Below are 22,279 nucleotides of genomic sequence, written 5' to 3'. Positions count from 1 at the left end.
GCTTGGCCTGCTGTGTTCATCCAGCTCTACACCTTGTTATCTCAGTCCTGAGAGATGACTCCCCCCAGCTATTCCTATCATCAGATTGTTAAAACCTCTTTACATTTTTAAAGTAAACACCACCCAAACCCTGCACCCCCACCTCTACCATGATAACAGGCGGGTATCATGTTAATTGGCCTGATCTGATAGTGTATTCAGGGGTCAGCATTCAGATCTAGGGTAGGGTGGAGGTGGGGCTGCACATATATGTGCTGGTTTTGGGTGCGGTCCCTCTACAAACAGTTCAACAGCAGCCACAGAGGATACTGAGTGTCAAGGCAGGCTGATTAAAATGCCTGTCTCAACCCCCTGGGACTGATCCCAAATGTTTTGTTCATTATTAGGCCCTTTAGCCCTCATCACACATCCTTCCTCCTCTTCTGCGCACTCCATATGTCCCATGAGGTTAGCTCATTGCCACCCCATGCTTCCACCAGTCCTCAGTAGCATCTTATACCCTCTTTGCCAACTTGCCAACCTACCCCAATCCCCAATGGTCCCGCATACCTTCCATGACAGCTCATGGCACTTCCATGCCCATTCATGCAGTTTACACACTGTACAGAACCAATGAACCCTGAGTAAAAATGGTGCATATGAAAAAACCTTTAAAACCCTTCCTTTCATGACTTTCGTTAAAAAATCAGCTGTGAGTGCAATTCTAATAAGAATGCTAATCAACCAGATATTTAAAGTAAACATGGCAGAAATGATTTGATATCTTTTTATCTTGTACAAAAAAATGGTGGCTTTTCCTCCATCTATTTTTGTCAATGCCATCAATCAAGCAACATTTTGCTTGTATCCACCTTGTATCACAATAAATTAAAATCTCGGATCTCAACCAAACAAACATAATCAGGCTTGGTCCAGAGGCCAGACTTCCATTTGTTTATTGAAACAGGTGCACTCAAGGGAAGACATTGCTTGATTGGTAGCTTTTTGTAACTTAGATCTATTTTGTCACTGGCTTAATTTTTTATTTACACAAGATAAAGAGATGTCAAATATTTAAAAGTTTCTGCTTTTGACGTTTGGTTGTCATGGAGAATATGCGAGGCCATTGAGTTTGCAAAGAGGGCATGGGTATGGCCTTTTAAATTACGCAGACTTTGATTCAGTATGGTTCTGAGGGCACTGAACCATAAGCCCTTGAGAAGCTGGTCTGATTCCATGAGTCAGAAGCATAGGAAATGCCCAATTCTACAATGAGCCAGCCAGGTAAGGAATACATGGTACAGATTCACTGCCAACCCCTTTCTCCTGTGCTAGTAAAAATTGGGTGTGATGTGAATGGGGGCAGGAATCCCAGAATTGGTCCTGCCTGCCATTTTCAAAAGCCTGCAGAGTTTCTGTGGCTCCACAAGAAAACCCAAACAACATTTCTGGTTGTTGATCTTTTACCAGAACTGGGAAAGTTAGAGATATAATAGGTTTTGAGCAAGGTGTGGGTGTGGCAAGGACATATGGAAGGTCTGTGGTTGTGTGCAAGGAAGGAAAGATTGAGTGACAGAAGAATCAGAGTTACAGAGTCAAAGTAAATGATGATGGAACAAGAAAAGAAACAGAAATTACAGACTGATATTGTTGAACCCCATGTTGAATTCTGAAGTGTATAATGTGCCCTAAAAGGTGAGGTGCTGACAAGCTTGAGGAACTACGCCTCATCATTTGATTAGGCACTTTTCAGCATTTCAGACTTAACATGGGTCCAATCTGGTTATACAGTGAGTATATTGACTTCAATGCAGAGTCACAGGATAGAAGCTGTTACTACTCTGTTGGTGTTGTACAAATGGAGGGCAGTTTGCTACTATCAATTCCATCCAAACTCATAGGTGCTTCTCTCTTCTCTGCCTGGCATCCATTGGAACTGAGTCGAAGGCCGATCTTTGAGGGCACCAGGCCATGACTGGTATCAGAGTGAGAGAGGGTGCAGTAGTCATCGCTGTAGTTGTATTCACCATTTGGATCTTGGGGCATCATGGACAACAAGGTGGCATTAGCCAGGTCCTCAAACAGCAACCAACTTTCAACCTGCTGACCCTCAGCAGGTAGAATGGATTGGCTTCCACTCAAACCACAAATGCTATTGCTATAATCTAGCACTGACTTGGAATAAAACCTATTCCTTGGATCAATGAGACATTTCTTTTTAACATACATGGAATCTGCATCATAGTTGTGTTTGGGGCTGTTTGGATTAAGTGGCAATGTGTAGTGTATTGGAATAGGTTTTAGGTAGGTAATGTTAGAAACAGCTTCAATCTTGGGAGTTACAATCACTGCATCAGCTTCATCTTCCAGGGATCTCTTCATCTTCATCATCCCATGGACTGAGCTACTGCCAGGCCTTTTCTGAATGGTTGGTTGGTCTTTGTGGACCCATTCCTAAAAGACATAGTCATAATTAGACAGAATTTCTACACCTAAGCTATGTTACAATACTTTATAGGCCTTTTCTTCATTTTTTACCCGTTATTGTAGCTATTAAGTAACAATAGTTGGTTGATCCTAGGCTTTCCATACTATGGGAAAATTGCTGCTTATTGTGTGATTAAAGTGTATTATATTATTATTTCAAAATTGGTACTTTAAAAATAAAGAAAGATGAGCTTTAGTTTTAGTTTTGTGAAGGTAATTCTTTTAAAAATAGATCAGCATTCAGTTTGCAAAAGTAGTCTAAATATATAATTTCTAAGAAAATATGTGATTAGTAAGTGACAATCAGATACCTGTGGTGTTAACTGATGAAGTGGTTACATCGTATAACACAACATTTTTTAAAAAAAGACAAGTGACTGGGGGAACTGGTAGTTTAGTTTGAGATTAGTTCTGAAGAATCAAGTTTCAGTTTTGTGCTAGCAGGAGAACAATTTCATCTCAGTGGAAGAATGTTTTCAGTTCAAAAGAGTTGTTTCATTCTAGCCACAGGGCAGTTTGCTAGGTCTGTGGAGACTTAGTTTGTAATAGGTTTTAGAAATCTTTATTAGTCAAAACTAAATGGAGGTTCAGTCCATTAAAATTGGAACAAAGCCTTAAAAATGTTTCAACAATCCGAGAAGGAAATCTGGAGGAAGTCAGTTAAGTAAGAAATTAAAGAATTGAGATAGGAGTGATATTTCTCTGGGCTTGAGTACCTGAGAAATATGTTGTTGAGAAGCAGTTTATAGGAACATAGGAGCAGGAGTAGGCCTTTCAGCCCTTGAGCCTATTCCACCATTCAATGAGATCTTGGTCGATGTGTGGCCTAACATTGTATACATGCGTTTGACCCATTTCCCTTAATACCTTTGCTTAATAGTTTAAAACTTTGTTTTACAGAGGAAAAATACTATGGATGCTTGCAATCTGAATCAAACAGAGAAAATACTGGAGAAACTCAGTAAGTCTGGCAGCATTTGTGGAGAGAGAAACAGAGTTAACATTTTGAATCAGTTCTTAACCCAGGCTCGAAACATTAATTCTGCTTCTCTCTCCACATGATGCCGGACCTACTGAGTTTCTCCAGTAATCTCTGTGTTTGTTTGAAACTTTGCTTGGATGTCTATGTAAAAATCTTTCCAAACTGTCATATATACAGCTTTGATAGACAAACAAGAGGCTGGAAGAACACAACAGGCCAGGCAGCATCTGGAGGAAAGGAGCTGTCAATGTTTCAGGTATTATCCTTCTTCAGGACTGTCTCTTTTGTCTCTTTCTTGTTTCTAATATATACAGCTTTATTTTGTTTTTCTTTTGTGTAATAAACTTGTGCTTTTTTGTTGAAAAGTATTGGCAGCCTCATTGAATATTTTAATGATGAACTATCACTGTGATCTAGTGCAGAAATTAAACTTATTATTTATCCAGGTGGATTTCACTCCAGAATCTGATTTATCTAGTGTTACCATCAATTGGGATCATATTCCTGTGCCCACCACTGCTCTGCCCCTGTAATGATAGAAATCAGGATTTCTTTGTTTGTGTGAACTGATGAACAGCTGCACAATTATGTAGCACCAGGATACCAAAGTTCTACTCTGCACTTATAGTTGGTCGGAGCTTAACTACCTGTTCGAGTTTAACTATCTCTCTCAGATCCGCAATATTCTCACTGTTCTAAATTTTAAAATCATCTTTGTTTCTGAAACTCTCAATGGCTTCTTTTTTCGTTATCACTATTACTTCCTTCTCCCCGACAACTCTCTGAGATGCCTGCACTTCTCCAGTTCTGCCCTCTCCCAATCTTCTTCAATCCACAACTGGCTGTACATTTAGCTGCCCTTACCCTAGCCTCTGGAATTTTTAAAACTTCTCTGCTTCTTGGCCCTCCTTTAAAACCTATAGGTCGAATCTTATACAGATTTAGAACGTAGAACATAGAACAGTACAACACAATACAGGCACTTCGGCCCACGATGTTGTGCCGAACTTTTACCCTAATAAATTTGGTATGGGTTAAGGTGATAAATCTGAAAGAATCTTGTTAGAAGGCCTTTCTTGATGTCAGAAGCAACTCGTATTTTCAACAGAGTTTCAGGCATTGAGACAAGGTTCTCAAAGGAACCGTGAGATAGAACATAGAACATAGAACAGTACAGCACAGGAACGGGCCCTTCAGCCCACAGTGTTGTGCCAAACAACATAGTGCTTATTAACAGAGATTATTTCTTTTTAACAGTCTCATTAACACTGATTCCCTGCCTCAATTGTGCGTCAGCCAGAGCCTGAATGCTGACTGTTCTGTCATATTGACTTGCCAGTAAATGTCAATCACACACCTATAGCAAGTGCCAGTGGCCAATGCGACACACACATAGCATGATTTTTGAAGGAAATGGCCATGTCTCGATGTATATGGAGGTGGGGATGTTTTCCTCTATAAGGGGAGGTGATGGCCTACTGGTATTATCACTAGTTTATTAATATAGGAAACTCAGCTAATGTTCTGGGGACAAGGAATCCTGCTACGGCAGATGGTGCAATTTGATTTCAATAATAAATATCTAGAATGAAGAATCTATAGATGACCATGAAACCATTGTAGATTGTCATAAAAATCCATCTGGCTCACTAACATTCTTCAGAGAAGGAAATCTGTCATTATCACCTGTTCTGGCCTACATGTGACTCCAGATCCACAGAAGTATGGTTGACTCTCAGCTGCTCTCAGCAAGCCACTCAGTTGTATCAATCACTATGAAGTCTCAACAATGAAATGAAACCAGACAGACCACATGGCATCGAAAAAGATAATGGCAGAAACAGCCCTGTTGACCCTGCAAAGTCCTCCTTACAAAATCTGGGGTCTAGTGCCAAAACTGGGAGAGCTGTCTCACAGACTAGTCTAGCAATGGTCTGATATAGTCACACGTATGAATCGTACCTTGCAGGCAACACCCAAGTCGCAAGCATTATCATCCCTAGGCATATTCTGTCCCACCTGCAGAGGTAGCAGCTCAGTGGTATACATCCGGGAGGAAGTTGCTTTGGGATTTCCCAACATTGACTCTGGCAATGTACTGCCTTCAGGTTAAACATGGGCGAGGAAACCTCCTGTTGATTCCACATACCATCCTCGCTCGGCTCATGAATCAGTAGTCGTCCATATTGAACAATACTTGGAGGAAGCATTGAGAGTGGCAAGGGTACAAAATATATTCTGGGTGGGGGATTTCAATGTCCACCACCAACAGTCATTTGACAGCAGCAGTACTGATCGAACTGGTTGAGTCCTAAAGGTCATAGTTGCTGGACTGTGTCTTTGGCAGATGTTGAGGAAACCAATAAGAGGGAAAAAATTACTTGACCTCATCGTTACCAATCTGCTGCCTGTATATATATCTGCCTATGACGGCATCGGTAAGAGGGACCACTGCACAGTCCTTGTGGACACAATGTACCACACTTGAGAATACCCTCCTTCATGTTGTGTGGCAGTACCACTGTGCTAAATGGGACAGGCTTTGAACAGATCTAGGAACTCAAGTCTGAGCATCCGTGAGGCGCTGTGGGCCAAAAACAACAGTATAATTGTACTCCAACACAATGTGCAATCTCATGGCCTGGCATATCCCCACTCAGCCATTACCATCAAGCCAGAGGAGCAACACTGGTTCAATGGAGAGTGCAGCAGGGCATGCCAGGAGCAGCATGAAGCATACATGAAAATGAAGTGTCAACCTGGTAAAGCTACCAAACAGGACTACTTGCATGCAAATAGCATGAGCAGCAAGTGATAGACAGAGATAGGTGATCCCAAAACCAACAGATAGATCTAAACTCCACAGTCCTGCCACATTCCGGTTATGAATGGTGGTGGACAATTAAATAACTCACTGGAGGAGGAGGCTAAATGAATATCCCCATCTTCAATGATGGAAGAGCCCAATACATTAGTGCAAAAGATAAGGCTGAAGCATTTACAACAATTTTCAGCCAGAAATGACATTTGGATGATCCATCTCTGTCCCCTTCAGTGGTTCCCAGCATCACTGATACCAGTCTTCAGCCAATTTGATTCATTACACATGATATTAAGAAATGGTTGGAGGCAATGGATACTTCAAAGGCTATGACAAAGGCCCTGACAACATTCCGGTAATAGTACTGAAGACTTGTGCTGCAGAACTTGCTGCTCTCCTAGCCAAGCTCTTCCGGTACAGTTATAACACAGACATCTACCTAAAAATGTTGAAAATGCCCAGATGTGTCCAGAACACAGAAAACAGTACAATTTCAACCTGGCCATTCACCACCCCTTCAGTCTATTCTCAATCGTCAGTAAAGTGATAGAAGGTGTCATCAACAGTGCTATCATGCAGCTCCTGCTCAGCATTAACCTGCTCAGTGACACCCAGTTTGGGTTCCACCAAGGCTGCTCAGCTCATTTAAACCTTGGTTCAAACATCGACCAAAGAACTAAATTCGAGCGGTTGGATGAGAGTGACAGCTCTTGACGTTAAAGCTGCCTTCAATCGAGTGTGGCACCAAGGAGCCGTAGCAAAACTGGAATCAATGGGTATTGGGGACAAATTCTCCAGTGGTTGGCACATAGGAATGTGGTTGTGGTGGTTGGGGGTCAGTCATCTCTGCTGCAAGACATCTCTTCAGGCGTTCTTCAGAGTAGTGTCCTAGATTCAATCATCTTTAACTGATTTATCAATGATCTTTCCTTCATCATAAGGTCGGAAGTGGGGATGTTCACTGATGATTACACAGTGTTCAGCACTGTTCGCGACTGCTCAGATACTGAAGCAGTCCATGTTCAATTGCAACAAGACAATGTCCAGGCTTGAGCTGACAAGTAGCAAGTAACATTCACATCACACAAGTATCAGGCAATGACCATCTCCAATCAGAAACAATCCAATCACCACCCCTTGACATTCAGTGGTGTTACTACCACTGAACCCCTCCTATCAACAGGACTTGCCACATAAAAACAGTGGCTATAAGAGCAGGTCAGAGTTTAGAAATACTGCAGCAAGTAACTGACCTCTTGACTCCCCAAAGCCTGTCCATCATCTGCAAGGCATTAGTCAGGAGTGTGATGGAATACTCCTCACTTGCTTGGATGGGTGCTGCTCCAACAACACTCAAGAAGTCATCCAGGACAAAGCAGCTTGATTGGCATCACATCCACAAGCATCCACTCTCTCCACCACTGACACTCAGTGGCAACAAGATGTAATATCTATAAGATGCTTTGTAGTAATTCACCAAAGATCCTTAGGCACCACCTTCCATATACATGACTACTTCAGTCTCAAAGGACAAGAGCAGCAGATACATGGGAAGACCACCCCTGCATGTTCCCTTCCAAGCCACTCATCATAATGCTTATCAATAGTTGAGTAGCTGCAAGGACAGCACTTTTCAGAATGAGTTCACCCTGCAGCTTAAGGAAGTGTAGACAGAAGATGGGGACCAGGCAGATAGTGAGGGAACCCCTGAGTGCATCTATCTTGCAGTTTATCAGCAATGAAAAATGATGAGAATGACGATTCCTCTGTTGAGGCCAGCTAGAGCAAGACCTTGGTTGTCCAGCATATCGGTGGAAGTGGCAGTGGGGTTGGGAGGGTTAGGTGTAAGAAGTTGGGAAGAGCAATAGTAGTAGGGGATTTGTTTTTGAGGGGCATAGATTCTTTTGGGGCCAGAGATGTGATTCCAGGTCAGATTGTTGCCTCCTGGGTCTCATGGTCAAGGATATTGCAGAACAACTGCAGGCCATTCTGAAGGGGGAGATGTTGTCCATGCTGGGACCAATGACATAGGAAAAAAGTGAAGGAAGTCCTACAAACAGACTTTAGGGAGTTAGGTAGGAAACTGAAAAGCAAGACTTCGAATGGTAATCTCTGGATTACTGAATGTAGGAATGGGAGAATAGAGCAGACGAAGACGTGGCTGAAGGACTGGTGTGGGAAGAAGAGCTTTAGATTCCCGAGGCATTGGCACCATTTCTGGGGAGATGGGATCTTTACAAGTTGAATGGTCATATCTGATAATGTTAGGGACTAACATCCTGGTGGGTGGGTGTTCTAAAGTGGATTGACAGGAGGATGGGATCCTGACAAGTAGTTCAGAAGGGAGAAAGGCGGAGAGGGAATTAGAAATTAAAACACAATTAATTGAGCCTGGAAGACATAAGCTAGATAAGAAAGAAATGGGTTTAACATATTTTAGTGGAAGAAGCCTGAGGAAAAAGAGTCCTAAGTCGAAAGCACAGATAGGTACTTGGGTATATGATATCATAGCTATGACTGAGATGGGCAGTTCAACACTCCTGGCTATAGGGTATTCAGGTGAGACAGATGTGGAGCTTGCAATATTGATCAAGGAATGAATTACAGCAGTGAGGAACCCCTATGGGTAGAAGTAGAAAACACAAAGGGCACAAATACTTTGTTGGTGTGTACTATATGCCCCTAAACAGTCAGGGAGAGATTGTAATCAAACTATAAGAATAATAAGGCAGTAATAGCAGGGGAGCTTAACTATCCAAATATTAACTGGGATAGTTTTAGTGTGCAAAGTAGGAAGGTAAAAAAATCCTTCCATTGTATCCAGGAGAACATTTTCAGCCAATGCATAGAAAGTTCAACAAGGGAGGAGGGTGTGATTCCAGACCGAAGATTCAGGAATGAACCCAAGAAGGTGGAAAGCGTATTACCAGGGAAACATTTTGGAGATGGTGTACATAATTTGGTCAGATTTGGGATAATTATGGACAAGGACAAGGATGGACCAAGAATAAAAGTTCTAAACTGGGGAAAGGCCAATTTTACTACAAGAAGATACAATTTGGCCTGAATGGACTGGGAGCACTTAAAACTATGTCAGAACAGTGGGAGGCATTTGAGGAAAAAACAGGAAGAGTACACGGCAAATATATTCCCATAAAGACAAAAGCTGGGACCAAGACTGGAGAACCCTGAATGTCAAGAACCATGAAAGTTAAGATTAAGGAAAAAAAGAGAAACTCATGGCAGATATCAAGATTTCAACATCACGGAGTCCCTAGACAAGCATAAATCATGCAGTGGGGAACTTAAAAAGGAAATTGTGAAGCAGAGTGCATGAGAAAGCAATTGAAGGTAAGATAAAAGAAAACCCAGAGGGTTTTTAAAAATTATTTAATAAACAGGAGAATAACTAGAGAAAGAGTAGAGTCATAGAGATAATATGTGTCTGGACCTGGAAGAAGTGGACATAGTTCTCAATGAACACTTTGCATCTGTCTTCGCAATGGAAAAGGACGACACAGGAATAGATATCAGTGAGGAGGACTGTGAAATGTTAGAAGAAATTAACACAGAGAAAGAGGAAGTGCCAGCAGCCTTAAAAGTGGGTAAATCTGCAGGCCTGGATGATATGTATCTCAGGCTACTAAGGCAGGCAAGGGATGAGATATCAGGGGCCTAGGCAGCAATTTTCAGTTCCTCTCTGGCTATAGATGAGATGCCAGAAGCCTGGAGGACTACTAACATTGTCTGATTTTTAAAGAAAGGGAGAAAGGGGTTGACCAGGAAATTACAGGTCACTCAGTCTAACCTTGGTGATAGGAACGTAATTGGGAAAGAATTCAGAGGAACAGATATATCCGCACTTGGGGAGACATAGATTAATTAAGAATAGTCAGCTTGAATTTGTCAAAGGATGTCGTGTTTGACAAAATGGATCACTTTTTTTTTGCAGAAGTAACCATGAGTGCCCATGAGGGTAATACATTCGATGTGGTTTACATTGGTCTTTAGCAAGATGTTTGACAAGGTTCCTCATGGCAGACTGGTTGAGAGTTTAAGAGACCATGGGATTCAAGGCAAAGTGGCCCATTGGAACCAAAATTGGCTGGGAGGCAGGAAGCTGAGGGTAATGGTAGAGGGACATTTCTATGACTGGAATTCTGTTTCCTGTGGGGTTCCAAAAGACTCAGTGCTGGTCCCTTACTGTTTGCGGCGTACATTCGTGATTTGGACTTAAAATGTGGAGGTTAGATCAAGAGTTGATGATGTAAAAAGTGGCTAGCTGTAAACTACAGGAAGATATCAATGGGCTGTCTGCATGCTTGTCTGTCTATCATGCCACCCCACTGGACAATGACAAAACGCTGGTCTGCAGTGGGCTCTGAGGACAGTGTAGTGGGGACTTAGAGAGTTTGGTAAGTGAGATGTGGCTCTGGGCAGGTAAGCTGTCCGGCCTGGTGTTTAGATATTGACTGGGGAAAGAAGTGACTGGGGCTGCTTGTGTCAGCTGTGTTGGCCAGGCCAGCTATGTGCTGTAAGTAGTGTGATTTGGGGTTGATGTGCCATTACCTTGTTGGTGAAGAGCAATTCGACAATGTCAATGCTTGGCCAAGTGTTCAGCTAGGAGTTAAAGATGGTGCTGGTTTCAGCAATGACCTATTCTGTGTTATCCAGTGAGTGGCAAGCTATTCTAGCTATGGCAAGTGGTAGAATTGTGCTAGTATTGGACAACAAGGGTGTCGATAGGGTAGGGAGGTGGTTAATGAGGCAAGCTTGGGACAAAAGGGCAAGAAATCGCACTAGGCCTCATGAAGACAAACTGTCTGTGAAACTTGACAAAATTGAAGCAGACAAAATATCATAAGATTCAGCCTGACTTCTTTCACTTCACCTTTGAATAAGGTCTTCTTCCCTAACATATTCCTTACATAACTTGGGGTCACATTTTTTTCTTGATCAATGGGATGTAAGTCTCTTGTATGGTCCACATATTAATGCCCATCTATTACTACTATCTTGAATCACTACAGTTCTATGTTGGTAAATGCAGAGTGGTGTCAGGGAAGGAATTCCTGCATTTTGGTAAAGCCCTAGTTAAATGATTTGGAAAGTTTAGCAATATTAAAGAGGCTATATAATGAAGTTGTTTTTCTTCTTATTGTTCTTGTCTATGCAACCATGTGATTGCTCATTGGCTTGCCTGACTCTTCTGTGATCTGTGATCTCACTTGTACAGGAAATACCTGGCAGCGATCAGAAGTGGAAATCTGAGGTGATCTTGATTCCCTTCTTGAACCTTGAGAAAATTTAGAGCCTCTTACCAAACCACAAGCAGGCAGCTCCAGGACTTCCACTTCTGGATGGCACTACCCAGTAAGCTATGGCATCTAAGAAAAAGTAACCTCAGGTATGAGTGTAGTTACATAGAACATTGCTATGTTTACCTTGAAGTTTCCATTGTGTTCACTGTAGAGTGGCTGGAAAAAATTAGCCGGGTTTGGAATATGAATCCATACCTTATTCACAATGCTTGAAATGGACAAAAAATTAAAACAGCAATTAACACATTCAATTTACATCATTTGGATAAAAGACATTGTATATTCATTAAATACCAACAAGGTTGGAAGATGAAGAAAAGGTTTTCGTATAAGAAACATGCAAATGAGAGAAAACATCAAGTCATCAAAACAGATAGAGAGAATGAGAAACAATGTTCTGCACAATGTGGCTAGAACACAGGATCCCTTCCCACAAAGAGTGATGGAAGTTAAGTCATTCATTGAGAAAATTAGAGGATAACTTTCAAAGGAAAAATATTAAAGAGAAAGAGCTGGAAAGCAACACAAGATGGCTGATATGAAGGGGGTGAGGGGAGTGGAATTACTTTCCCCCTTTCTCCTCTCCACTCAGTTGCCTGAAACAAGATATGTTTTAGAAGGAATATTTGAAATGTTGTGTGTTGTAATTTTCAATTCTAAATATGAAGGAAGCTTTCACATAAGTTTAAATCAAAAGGAGGGATAATGTATATTTACTCAACACGTAATGAAACATCTCACTATCTCATTGACACAGAGCAACATGGGTAAAGATGGATTCTAGAGGCAAGGTTTTATGCGATTCACAAAATAAAGTACAAGAAGTAAATCACTTGTTCAAATCTCAGTTGTTTAAAAATGCACATGTATAAAGCAGGCCTAGACAGGTGCTGATTTGTCGTTCTTTGGATGAATGAAAGTTGACAGCCTCTTGGTTACGAGATGAAGTTATGGCCAAGTTTCACAGAGGTGAAACTTTGCAGTTGGAAACAAATTAGTCCCTTTCACTGCCTGGGTGGTTGGTTGTTGGGCAGTGTTCTGTGTGTTTTGCTGCAAGATAGTCAAATCTTCTAAGTTAAAAACTGATCTATCCCTTTCAATTTCTGAAAGAAAAAGAATTTGAGATCTGGAGTTGGTTTTGATCAACTAAACTCTATCATGCTATTTTCGCCACTAGCCATGTAACTGGTTTGATATGAGAAGCCACTGCTGCACAATAGGATTTTAACGTGGACCGTTGAGGGTTTTTTTCATTCATTCACAGGATGAGGGCATTGTTGGCTAGGCCAGCATTTATTACCCATCCCTAATTGCCCGGAAGCAGTTAAGAGTCAACCACATTGCTGTGGGTTTGCAGTCGTTATGTAGGCCAGACCAGGTGAGGAGGGCAGATTTCCTTCCCTAAAGGATATTAGTGAGCTAGATGGGTTTTTCCAACAATCGGCAATGGATTCATGGTCATCATTAGACTCTTAATTCCAGATTTTTTTTATTGAATTCAAATTCCATCATTTGCTATGGTGGGATTCAAACCCGGGTACCCAGAACATTATCTGGGTCACTGGATTAACAGTCCAGTGATCATACCTCTAGGCCAGTGCCATCGTTGAATATATTTTGAGCAGAGATAGAAAGATTTTTTATTCTCTCAACGAGTAAGGGATATGGGGAGTGGGTGGAAAAGAGGAACTAAAGCCTATGATCCGACACGATCATATTGAATGGCAGAGAATGGTCAGTGAACCATATGGTCTTCTGCTGTTATTTCAGATGTTCTTGTGAGACCAAAGTAAAGAGCTGTCATGTGATAGAAGCTCTAGAACTAGCATGATGTGCTGAATGGTCTCTGTTGTGCTGTGATTTGTGCATTTTTAAACATTCTGATGTGAACAGTCACTCAATATGAGGAGGCTGTTACTGGATTCAAAAAAGCATGGGAATAAACTATCAGTGGTTCCAGTGACACTGGGATAGATTGTTATCGGTTACAGTGAGACTGGGAAAAACTGTTACTGATTCCAGTGATAACGGGAAAGAACTGTTGCTTGGTCCATTGACATTGGGATGGACTATTACCATTTACAATGAATACTGGGAAAAACTGTTACTGGTTAAAATAAGAATTGTGATAGACTTTCTGGCTCCAGTGGCACGAGTGAGACAGTTACTAGCTCCATTGATAATGGAATGGGCTGTTACTGGTTACAAATAGCATTGAGATTGTCAATTATTGGCTCCAGTCTATAGCTGCAGAGATGGCTATGGGTCAAATTATATAGACTTACCGTATGTGAATCCTGAAGTACAGAAGTATGGAAATGATGACAGCCAATGAGATTGGAAACAGCACTACAAACAACAGGCTACTCTGTTTGGAAGGACTGTCCATTGCTTTAAAGGAGAGAACAGAAATAAAATTTATTGTAGAGATAGGTCATGGGCCAGCTTCACAAGACAGAATATTTTAACTGGGGGATTAGAGGGAAGTTGCAATGAGAAGCGGAATTGTTTATTTTCTTGATACACTCTGTGATTGAGTATTTTGCCTCATATTTCATTTGTGACTTGGGCTGCTACAGTGATGGTTTTGAGAAATTGCAGAGTTCCAAGAAACACTCATTAAATTTAAACTCTAAGTGTCAACATTCTAGCGTGACCTGAAGCACATAATAAAACTTCCTTAACATTGTCCTGTCAAGTACTTCCAGGACAGAAACAAAAAAAAGTACATAGAGGAAAGCTCTACCACTATCCATTTGACCTTCTCAAGGAAGAAACAATACTGGTTAGACAAAGAGTGAAACAATCCTTACATTATATTATATTGTAAATGACAGAACCCTTAGAAACACTAACATTCAGACAGATCTGGGTGTGCAGGTCCATAGTTCCCCGAAAGTGGCAACTCAAGGTGATTAAGAAGGTATATGATATGCTTGCCTTCGTTGCCCGGGGCATGGAGTACAAGAGTTTGCAAAACATGTTGAAACGAGATAAAACTCTTTACGGGCCACATTTGGAGTATTGTGTGCAGTTTTGGTCACCACACTACTAGAAGGATGTGGAAGTTTTGGAGAGAGTACAGAAAAAGTTCACCAGGATGTTTCCTGGTCTCCAGGGCATTGACTATGAGGAAAAGTTGAAAGGACTAGGATTGTTTTCACTGGAAAGACGGTGGCTGAGAGGAGACCTGATAGAGGTCTACAAAATTTTGAGAGGCGTAGATAGTGTGAATAGTTAGAAACTTTTTCAGAGGGTTGAAGTTTCAATTACAAGGGGCACAGATTCAAGGTCAGAGGGGGCAAGTTTAAGGGAGATGTGCGAGGAAAGTTTTTCACGTAGAGAGTGGTAGCAGCCTGGAATGCACTACCAGAAGATGTGGTGGAAAAAGGCACATTGAATACATTTAAGAGGCACCTAGATAGGCACATGAATAGGGAGGGAATAGAGGGATACGGATTGAAAAATGACAGGTTTGTTTTTAGATTAATTAGGGCACGATGGTTGGCACAGGCTTGGAGAGCCTGTTCCTGTGCTATACTTTTTCATTTGTTCATTATTCCAGCATGAGTTAGATACAGAGTAAAATTATCTCTGACAGTATTGTGAAGGTTCCAAGGTGTAGAAAGGAAGGTGTAGAATGTGTTAAATACAAGATAAAGTTTATACAAACATACAAACTAGGAGCAGGCCAATTAGCCACTCAAGCCTGCTCTGCTGTTCAGTAAGATCACAGCTGATCCGATTGTAACCTCAAATCCATATTCCCACCTGCCCCAAAAACTTTTCACCTCCTTGCTTAACAAAAATCTATTTACCTCTGCCCTAAAAATATATAGGAATTTTGCTACCACCATCTTTCCAGGTCAATGGTACCAAAGACTCATGACCGTCTGAGAGAAAAGAAATTAGCCTAATCTTTATTTTAAAAAAGGGAAGCCCTGAATTTTTAAATAGTGATCATAGTTCAGGATTCACCTACAAGAGAAAATGCCTTCTCCATGTCTACCCTGTCAAGTTAGCTTTGCAGGGTCCGTCATTAATAAATTATGTATTTTGCAATGTCATGACCCCATTTAATTTATTTAATTGCCTTTTGCTGTCTTGATTACTGGCACCCTGGACCCAAAACCCAGGACCAAGCTCCCAATACACAAACTGAGCTCATTGCCTAGGATTTAGGTGGTCAGTCAATGCACTGCAGGACTATGTGATTTAGTCATTTTTGCTTCATGGTATAGGAAATTTTTTATTTATTCATTCATTGACTTGAGCATTGATGGTCAGGACAGTATTTACTTCCCAACTGCTGCAGTTCATGGTATTGGTACTTGCACAGTACCGTTAGGGGTAAACTCCAGGATTTTGACCAAGTGACAGTGAAGGAACAGTGATGTATTTCTAAGGTGGGATGCTTTATGCTTTGGAGGGAACCAATGGAGGTGTTCAGATGCACTTACTGCTTTTATCCTTCCAGGTGGTATAGGTACCAGGTTTGGAAAGTGCAGTTGAGGTAACCTCAATGCTTTGCTGCATCTTGTAGATGGCACACACTGCTGGCACTATGTTGATGGTGGAGGGAGGGTGACTCTTTAAAAGGTGGATACAGTGTGAATCAAGTGAGGTGCTTAGACCTGTTCTGTGTCCCTAACTGTTGTTGGAGCTGCATTCATTGAGGCAAGTGGAGAATCTTCCATTCTGCAGGCTTCGATGTTTGCACATTTTTAGCCACATGACCTGCTGTATTCTGTTAAATGTCTATTCACTAACACACTGAAAAGCTCTGGGGTAGTTAAACAGATTTTCAGCATGTTACTAAATGTATACTTACCAGACCTTGGCAGCCATCACTGTATAAAGGGGGCGTGACTTGCCCTCTGACTGATGATTCAGTGCTATGTGAAAGCCCTCTGATGGACAATCGCTCCACAGTTTTGAAGAGGCTGGCATTGGATTACCCCAGAACTACAAATCTCCATCAGTGAGCAAAGAAAGTAGCAGAGAATGGCAACCCAACAACTGCTACTCCATTGATCATAGATCATAGATCATAGAATCCCTGAAGTGAGGAAACAGGCCCTTCGGCCCAACAAGTCCACACTGAACCTCAAAGCATCCCACCCAGACTCACCCTGCTATAACCCACTTAATCTACACATCCCTGAACACTACGAGCAATTTAGCATGGCCAATTCACCTAGCCTGCACATCTTTGGACTGTGGGAGGAAACCGGAGCACCCGGAGGAAACCCACGCAGACATGGGGAGAAGGTTCGGACTAGAGAAACTTACAGGGACAGATGCAGCAGCAATATATAGAAATGAAGGAGAAAGGGAACAGAGAACGCAGCAGTGAATGACAGACAAACAGAATATGGGAAGAACACGGATTTTTATAGAGAAACTGTTAATTGAGTGTTTAGTTTTATTCAGCTGATGGGCTTTAACTGGACAGTCAATTGTGCTCCTATGTATGTAAACATACTGAAATTGTGCTTTTTAGGTTAGGGGTAGTGGTGTTTCTTGAAACAAAAATGTGTAAAAATTAAGCTGCAGTCCTGTCTTTCACCATCTGGCTCTCTGTGATAGAAAAGAGTGAATTAAAATGACAGATAAACCAAGTAAAAAACAAAGGAGCAGAAAGAGAGAAATAGACATAGCCAAAGTGAGGGAGATAAATTCAGAGTGAGGGGCCAGTAAGATAGTATTCTAAACAGAATCTCAGCAGCAGTATACTTGCCAGGGTTTGTCTTCCATTTTATTTCTGAGCTCCACTTGCTCCATCTGCCGTTATAGTTGCTATTACTTGAGGGTTTGCTGCGAACCCTTGCTTTATAATTCGTGACGGGTTTCAATTCTGACTCCTCAATAGCCAGATGCCGGATATCATTAACTACTTTTTTAACCTTCACATCCTGCTAAGGAGAAAAGAGATTCACACAGGATGTAAGATGGAACTTAACATAATGTAACATCTCTAAACAGAAAATGTGAATATCATAAGTTAGACATTTTCAGACAATGTTAGGAGGTTTGTTCCAAGTGAAAAATTTACAGAGGCACAGGAAAATCAAATGTAAACCTAAAAGAAGGTCAAACAAAGCTAAAAACTACACTGACAAGGTGGGAAATGATCTAATAAGTGGCAGGTGGATTTCTATATCTTTTAGTCTGAAGTAATAAACGTACAATTGAAAAATATCGACAATGACACTCCTAGGGTATAGAGGTTTTTAAGGCATATTTACCAGGTTGCTGCTTGGTATGAAGGAACACAAGTAAGTCTTGAAAAATGTTTTTGTTTGCGTTATGCAAATTAAGGGGTGACATAGCAGAATTTTAAAAATTATTACATGATGGTGTTCCCACTTAACTGGAAAGAATACATTGAAAATTGTGTCCCACTGTTCCACAAGTCATCGCAAAGTGTATAAAATCTCAAATAGCCTGTCAAAATGACCAATTTGCCTGACTATTCAGGACTCAGTAACAGAAAAATAACTATTTACTGCAACATACTTAACTTAAACAACAGAAAAGAGGAGGTTGTAGCCTTGCTCGCCGAGCCGGTGTGTTTGATTGCAGACATTTCGTCACCCGGCTAGGTAACATCGTCAGTGCGCTTCCAGTGGAAGAACGTTCTGAGGAAGGGTCACCGGACCCGAAAAGTTAACTCTGTTTTTTCCTTCACAGATGCTGCCAGACCTGCTGAGCTTTTCCAGCAACTTTGTTTTTGTTCCTGATTTACAGCATCTGCAGTTCTTTCCGTTTTTATTTGTTATTTATATGCCTCGGTTTGCCAGTGATGCCAAACACCCCAGCAAACACACTAGGTTGGCGAGCGAGGCTACAACCTCATCCACAACCTGAGCTACAAATCTTCTCAAAAACTTCAAACAGAAAAGAGGATTCCTTATCTACTACTATGAAACTTTAATTACACCACTTCAAAAACTCGAAGTACGTACACTGGATCAATCATGATGAAGATGATCAAAAGACAAATGTTTTAACATATATACTTTGGGTGGTAAAAGAATATAGATCAGGCAAAAATAATTCTTAAATTCAAAAGTCCATGCCACAAGGTGGAAATTTATTTTTATCACAGTCTTTTTGATCTTAGCAATGATGAGACATTATTATCTGTAACGTGACAGTCACTCTTGGATTCAATAGTTGATCAGTGGACCTAGTTCCTTTTTTGTTTTAGAATTCTTTCCTTTGTATTGGTTTTCCTGACCTTTCCACACATGTGAGAGAGAAAGAGAGAGAGATGAAGAAATGGATGTTTTCTGTTTGCAGGTTCTGAATGGTTCTCTCTCTGCTGCCCTGGCACTTACACATTTTAACACTCTGCAACTCAACTAATTATCTGGCAGAATTCTTTAACTCAAAAGACTCTTGATGCAGCTTAATTTCGAATTCTCCCACTCACTGCTTCCTAAAGCAATATTGTATGCACAGTGCAAAGGAAAACAGAGCTTGATTTTCAAGTTGCAAAAATCTCATGGTATTTCAGTTATTATGTAGCAGTCTAATCTCCAGTTCAGGTTATGGTCTTAAAATAGAAAATACATGGTCTCTAACAACAGTTAAGGGTCGATATAAGCAGACTGTTTCCAGTGATTGAGAGTGACCTGACAGAAGCATGTCAATCCTGACCTCCAAAGTAAAGCATTGAAGGGCTGAATTGCTGTTTGAGTTGGTCCAAAAGCAGCATGATAATGTGGTGAGACTGGTGATTTGTCAATGTCAACTTGTGTAAATGAAGGGTCAAGGAGGATGATGGCCGTGCAGCATGCAGGGATATTGTACTGAAGTCACAGTTGGATGATGACCAGGACACGCAGTTGGAAAGCTGCAGCCGCCAGTTATCTGCTCTGACTTGTGTGTCAGGAATTTGCACTGTTTTGTTTCTCAGGGAAGGAGAGGAGAGTTCAGAACGGCATATAAATGAGGCAAATTGGGAAATGCAAATAGTTGGAAATAAGCTGGTTGTCATTTAATAGTAATATTCTGAAGTTGCCATTTAAAGGAAAATTGCAAAATATTTTCTTGATAATTAGATTCTGAGTTTTTTCATTTTTGTCATATTCCCCCAACTTTTTCACCATTGTTCAAGCCATACCTGGGGAGAAAAATTTTTACCCCAGGTGAATCAAAAAAATAGAGCAAATGAAGTAAAGCAATATAACCAGTTTCAGAAGGATGAAGAGCACTTAACATATCAGGTAAATAAGTGGCAGATACATGGATTTTAAAAAATTGCAGAATAACATAGTAGAAATTTCTAATTTTTGTTCCTTAGGAGCATCCAGGTCCCTTGGAATAAACACTGATTAGGGGACAGAGTCAGAGCTAGTAAGAACTGTTGATGCTGGAGTCTGAAATAACACAGTGTGGAGCTGGAGGAACATGGTAGGCCAGGCAGCATCAAAGGAGCAGGAAAGCTGACATTTCAGGTCGAGACCCTTCTTCAGAAATTTTTTTGAAATTTTTTCTGAAGAAGGGTCCCGACCTGAAACGTCAGCTTTCCTGTTCCTCTGACGCTGCCTGGCCTGCTGTGTTCCTCCAGCTCCACACTATTATTTTAGGGGAGAGAGTGACATTTTGTGCAAATCTTTCTCTATTTTCCAACAATCATGTTGGATAATTTGCCATGTGTAATGAATGAGAATGTGGGGTTTTATTATGTATTGAGTGTGGGCATTGGTGACAAAGCTAAAATTTATTATCTCCCCTTAGCTGCTGATCATGTGACAAAAGTGCTCCCACGGTGTTTTTCTTTAGGAAGTTCTTGAATTTAGACCCAACTAACAATGAAGGAATAGCAATTTATGTCCAAATCATGTTAGTACTGTCTTGAAAGAAACATGAAGATAAAATGCTATGCACAGCTGTTTTTGTCCTTTTAGGTGATAAATGTTGTGAGTTTGGGTGGGGCTGCTGAAGAAGCCTTGGAAAGTTGTTGCAATGTATTCTGTTTACAGTATTGAAATTGCATTGTGTTGATAGTGGATGGAATGGATGTTGAAGCTTCTGGGGCTATAGAATGGAATCTATGTGGGTACTTTGTGGGATGGTGATTGGCGCTAAGTAGAAGTGAGAGTCACTCACCTCTTTTGTTTCTCTACTCCAAAATTCTAGTTCATGCTCCAGATAGGTTCTCAAATACTCGCTTGCATTGTTCTGCCATGTGATGTTTACTTTCCGTGTGGTGGAATTAACTGTCACAGACAGTTGCTGAGGAGCTTCTAACTGTACTACAAGATAAGAGTTGTCCAAGAGTTAGACAATGAGATATCACATGTTGTTATAAGAAGAAGGTAATATCCTGTTCAGAATGAAATGGAGAAAAGTTAACTCATGTATTATGGGAAAAATTGATAACGCTGAGAGCTAAAACTCTTCCTATTTCAGTCAGATACCTCCAGAGAGCACTTTACACACAGAAGTATGGTGTATCTCTACAAAGCTAATGGTGTGCCATTATGGAAACAGTGACCTATTAATTACACAGGTGGTATGGAGGGAGTACCCATTTCAATACACACTTTTATGGAGAAGTTACCCCTTTTGTTCTACACATTTGCTGCAATGGAGAATGCTTCTTTAAGTACGCAATCAACACTTACTGTTTTGAGAAGGTTTGAATTCCTCAATGATGTAAGTTTGTGATGTGTTAGCTTGGCTGTTTGACTCAAGGATGATTCTAAATTTATCCATACGAATGAACATCTGGAAGTACATGACACAAGTGTAGTAGTGAACCCATCTCTCGTCCTCCATTGGCTGCATGGAACTTCTTGTGAAAGTACAATTATTTTGGTGAGAAAAGCTGTTTTTCACAATCCTGTTTGGAAATGGATTGATTAAAAAACATGAATCCATCAATGCTCATAATATGGCCCAGGCCATTTGCGGCCACCCACCCATCAATTTCAGTCACTGCCTCCACCATGAAGCACTTTAGCTGAAATGTGTGCTGTCTATAGGATTTACTGCAGCAATTCACCAAGACTTTTTCAATCACACTGCTCAAGCCTCTACCACTCAGAAGGATAATTTCTGCAGACGTTCAGAAGGTAAACTGCTTCATGTCCTTCTAAGTTTCGTTCATTTCCTCCCTGGCTGTGCAGTTTGACCAGGTGATTCACTTCAGTCTTTTTATCTTGTTCTCCAGTAAAAGATAAAATTATGGTATTGGATACAGGATTCACTTCCCATACGGCATGTGATCAGGTACCATTAAATCCAATTACTGTACTGTTTTGGCCTGAATGTTGGGAAATTGCAGAACTAACGAGACAACTAGGGGTTGGATACAGAGTAAAGGTCCCTCTACACTGTCCCACCAAACATTTCTAGGTCATGTGCAGCATGGGTTAGATACAATGTAAAGCTTCCTCTATACTGTCCCATTAAACACTCTCGGGTGTGTGCCGCTCGGGTTAGATACAGTTTAATGTTCTTTCTGAACTGTAGTGTCACACACTCCAGGGGTTGGACAGAATGCGTTAGCTACAGGATAAAGCTTCCTTTATAGGAGTGAGTGGGGAAAGTGAGGAGGACCATACATTGGCTCTAAACATTTAAACTGAAATATGGTAGGGCGGCAGCAAAGAGAGGTTAATGACGTGGGAGAAAACAAATTGCAGAATGACTTCACAGTACAAGGAGGTACAT

General features: G+C 41.0%; 2 protein-coding genes across 2 annotated transcripts in view; both read right to left on the bottom strand.

Annotated features, from left to right (window-relative positions):
- The window catches only part of LOC109937342 (interleukin-4 receptor subunit alpha-like), a 277,396-nt gene that overhangs the window by 42,721 nt on the left and 212,396 nt on the right, over positions 1 to 22,279 (bottom strand). The gene's annotated exons all lie outside the window — the stretch shown is intronic.
- Positions 903 to 22,279, bottom strand: part of LOC109934302 (interleukin-9 receptor-like) — a 52,718-nt gene continuing 31,341 nt past the window's right edge. Inside the window, exons 3-7 of the mRNA XM_020533119.2 lie at positions 20,711 to 20,856; positions 17,397 to 17,508; positions 13,876 to 13,981; positions 11,714 to 11,798; positions 903 to 2,433 (exon numbers count right to left, since the gene is read on the bottom strand). Coding sequence (XP_020388708.2) covers positions 1,816 to 2,433; positions 11,714 to 11,798; positions 13,876 to 13,981; positions 17,397 to 17,508; positions 20,711 to 20,856 — 1,067 coding nt within the window. The 3' untranslated portion in view covers positions 903 to 1,815. The remainder of the gene's footprint in view (positions 2,434 to 11,713; positions 11,799 to 13,875; positions 13,982 to 17,396; positions 17,509 to 20,710; positions 20,857 to 22,279) is intronic.

The sequence above is a fragment of the Rhincodon typus genome, chromosome 21, assembly GCF_021869965.1.
Source record: "Rhincodon typus isolate 14 chromosome 21, sRhiTyp1.1, whole genome shotgun sequence".
NCBI lineage: Eukaryota > Metazoa > Chordata > Chondrichthyes > Orectolobiformes > Rhincodontidae > Rhincodon > Rhincodon typus.
Note: the sequence above shows the minus strand (reverse complement) of the source record. Positions and strands in the feature narration are given on the sequence as shown.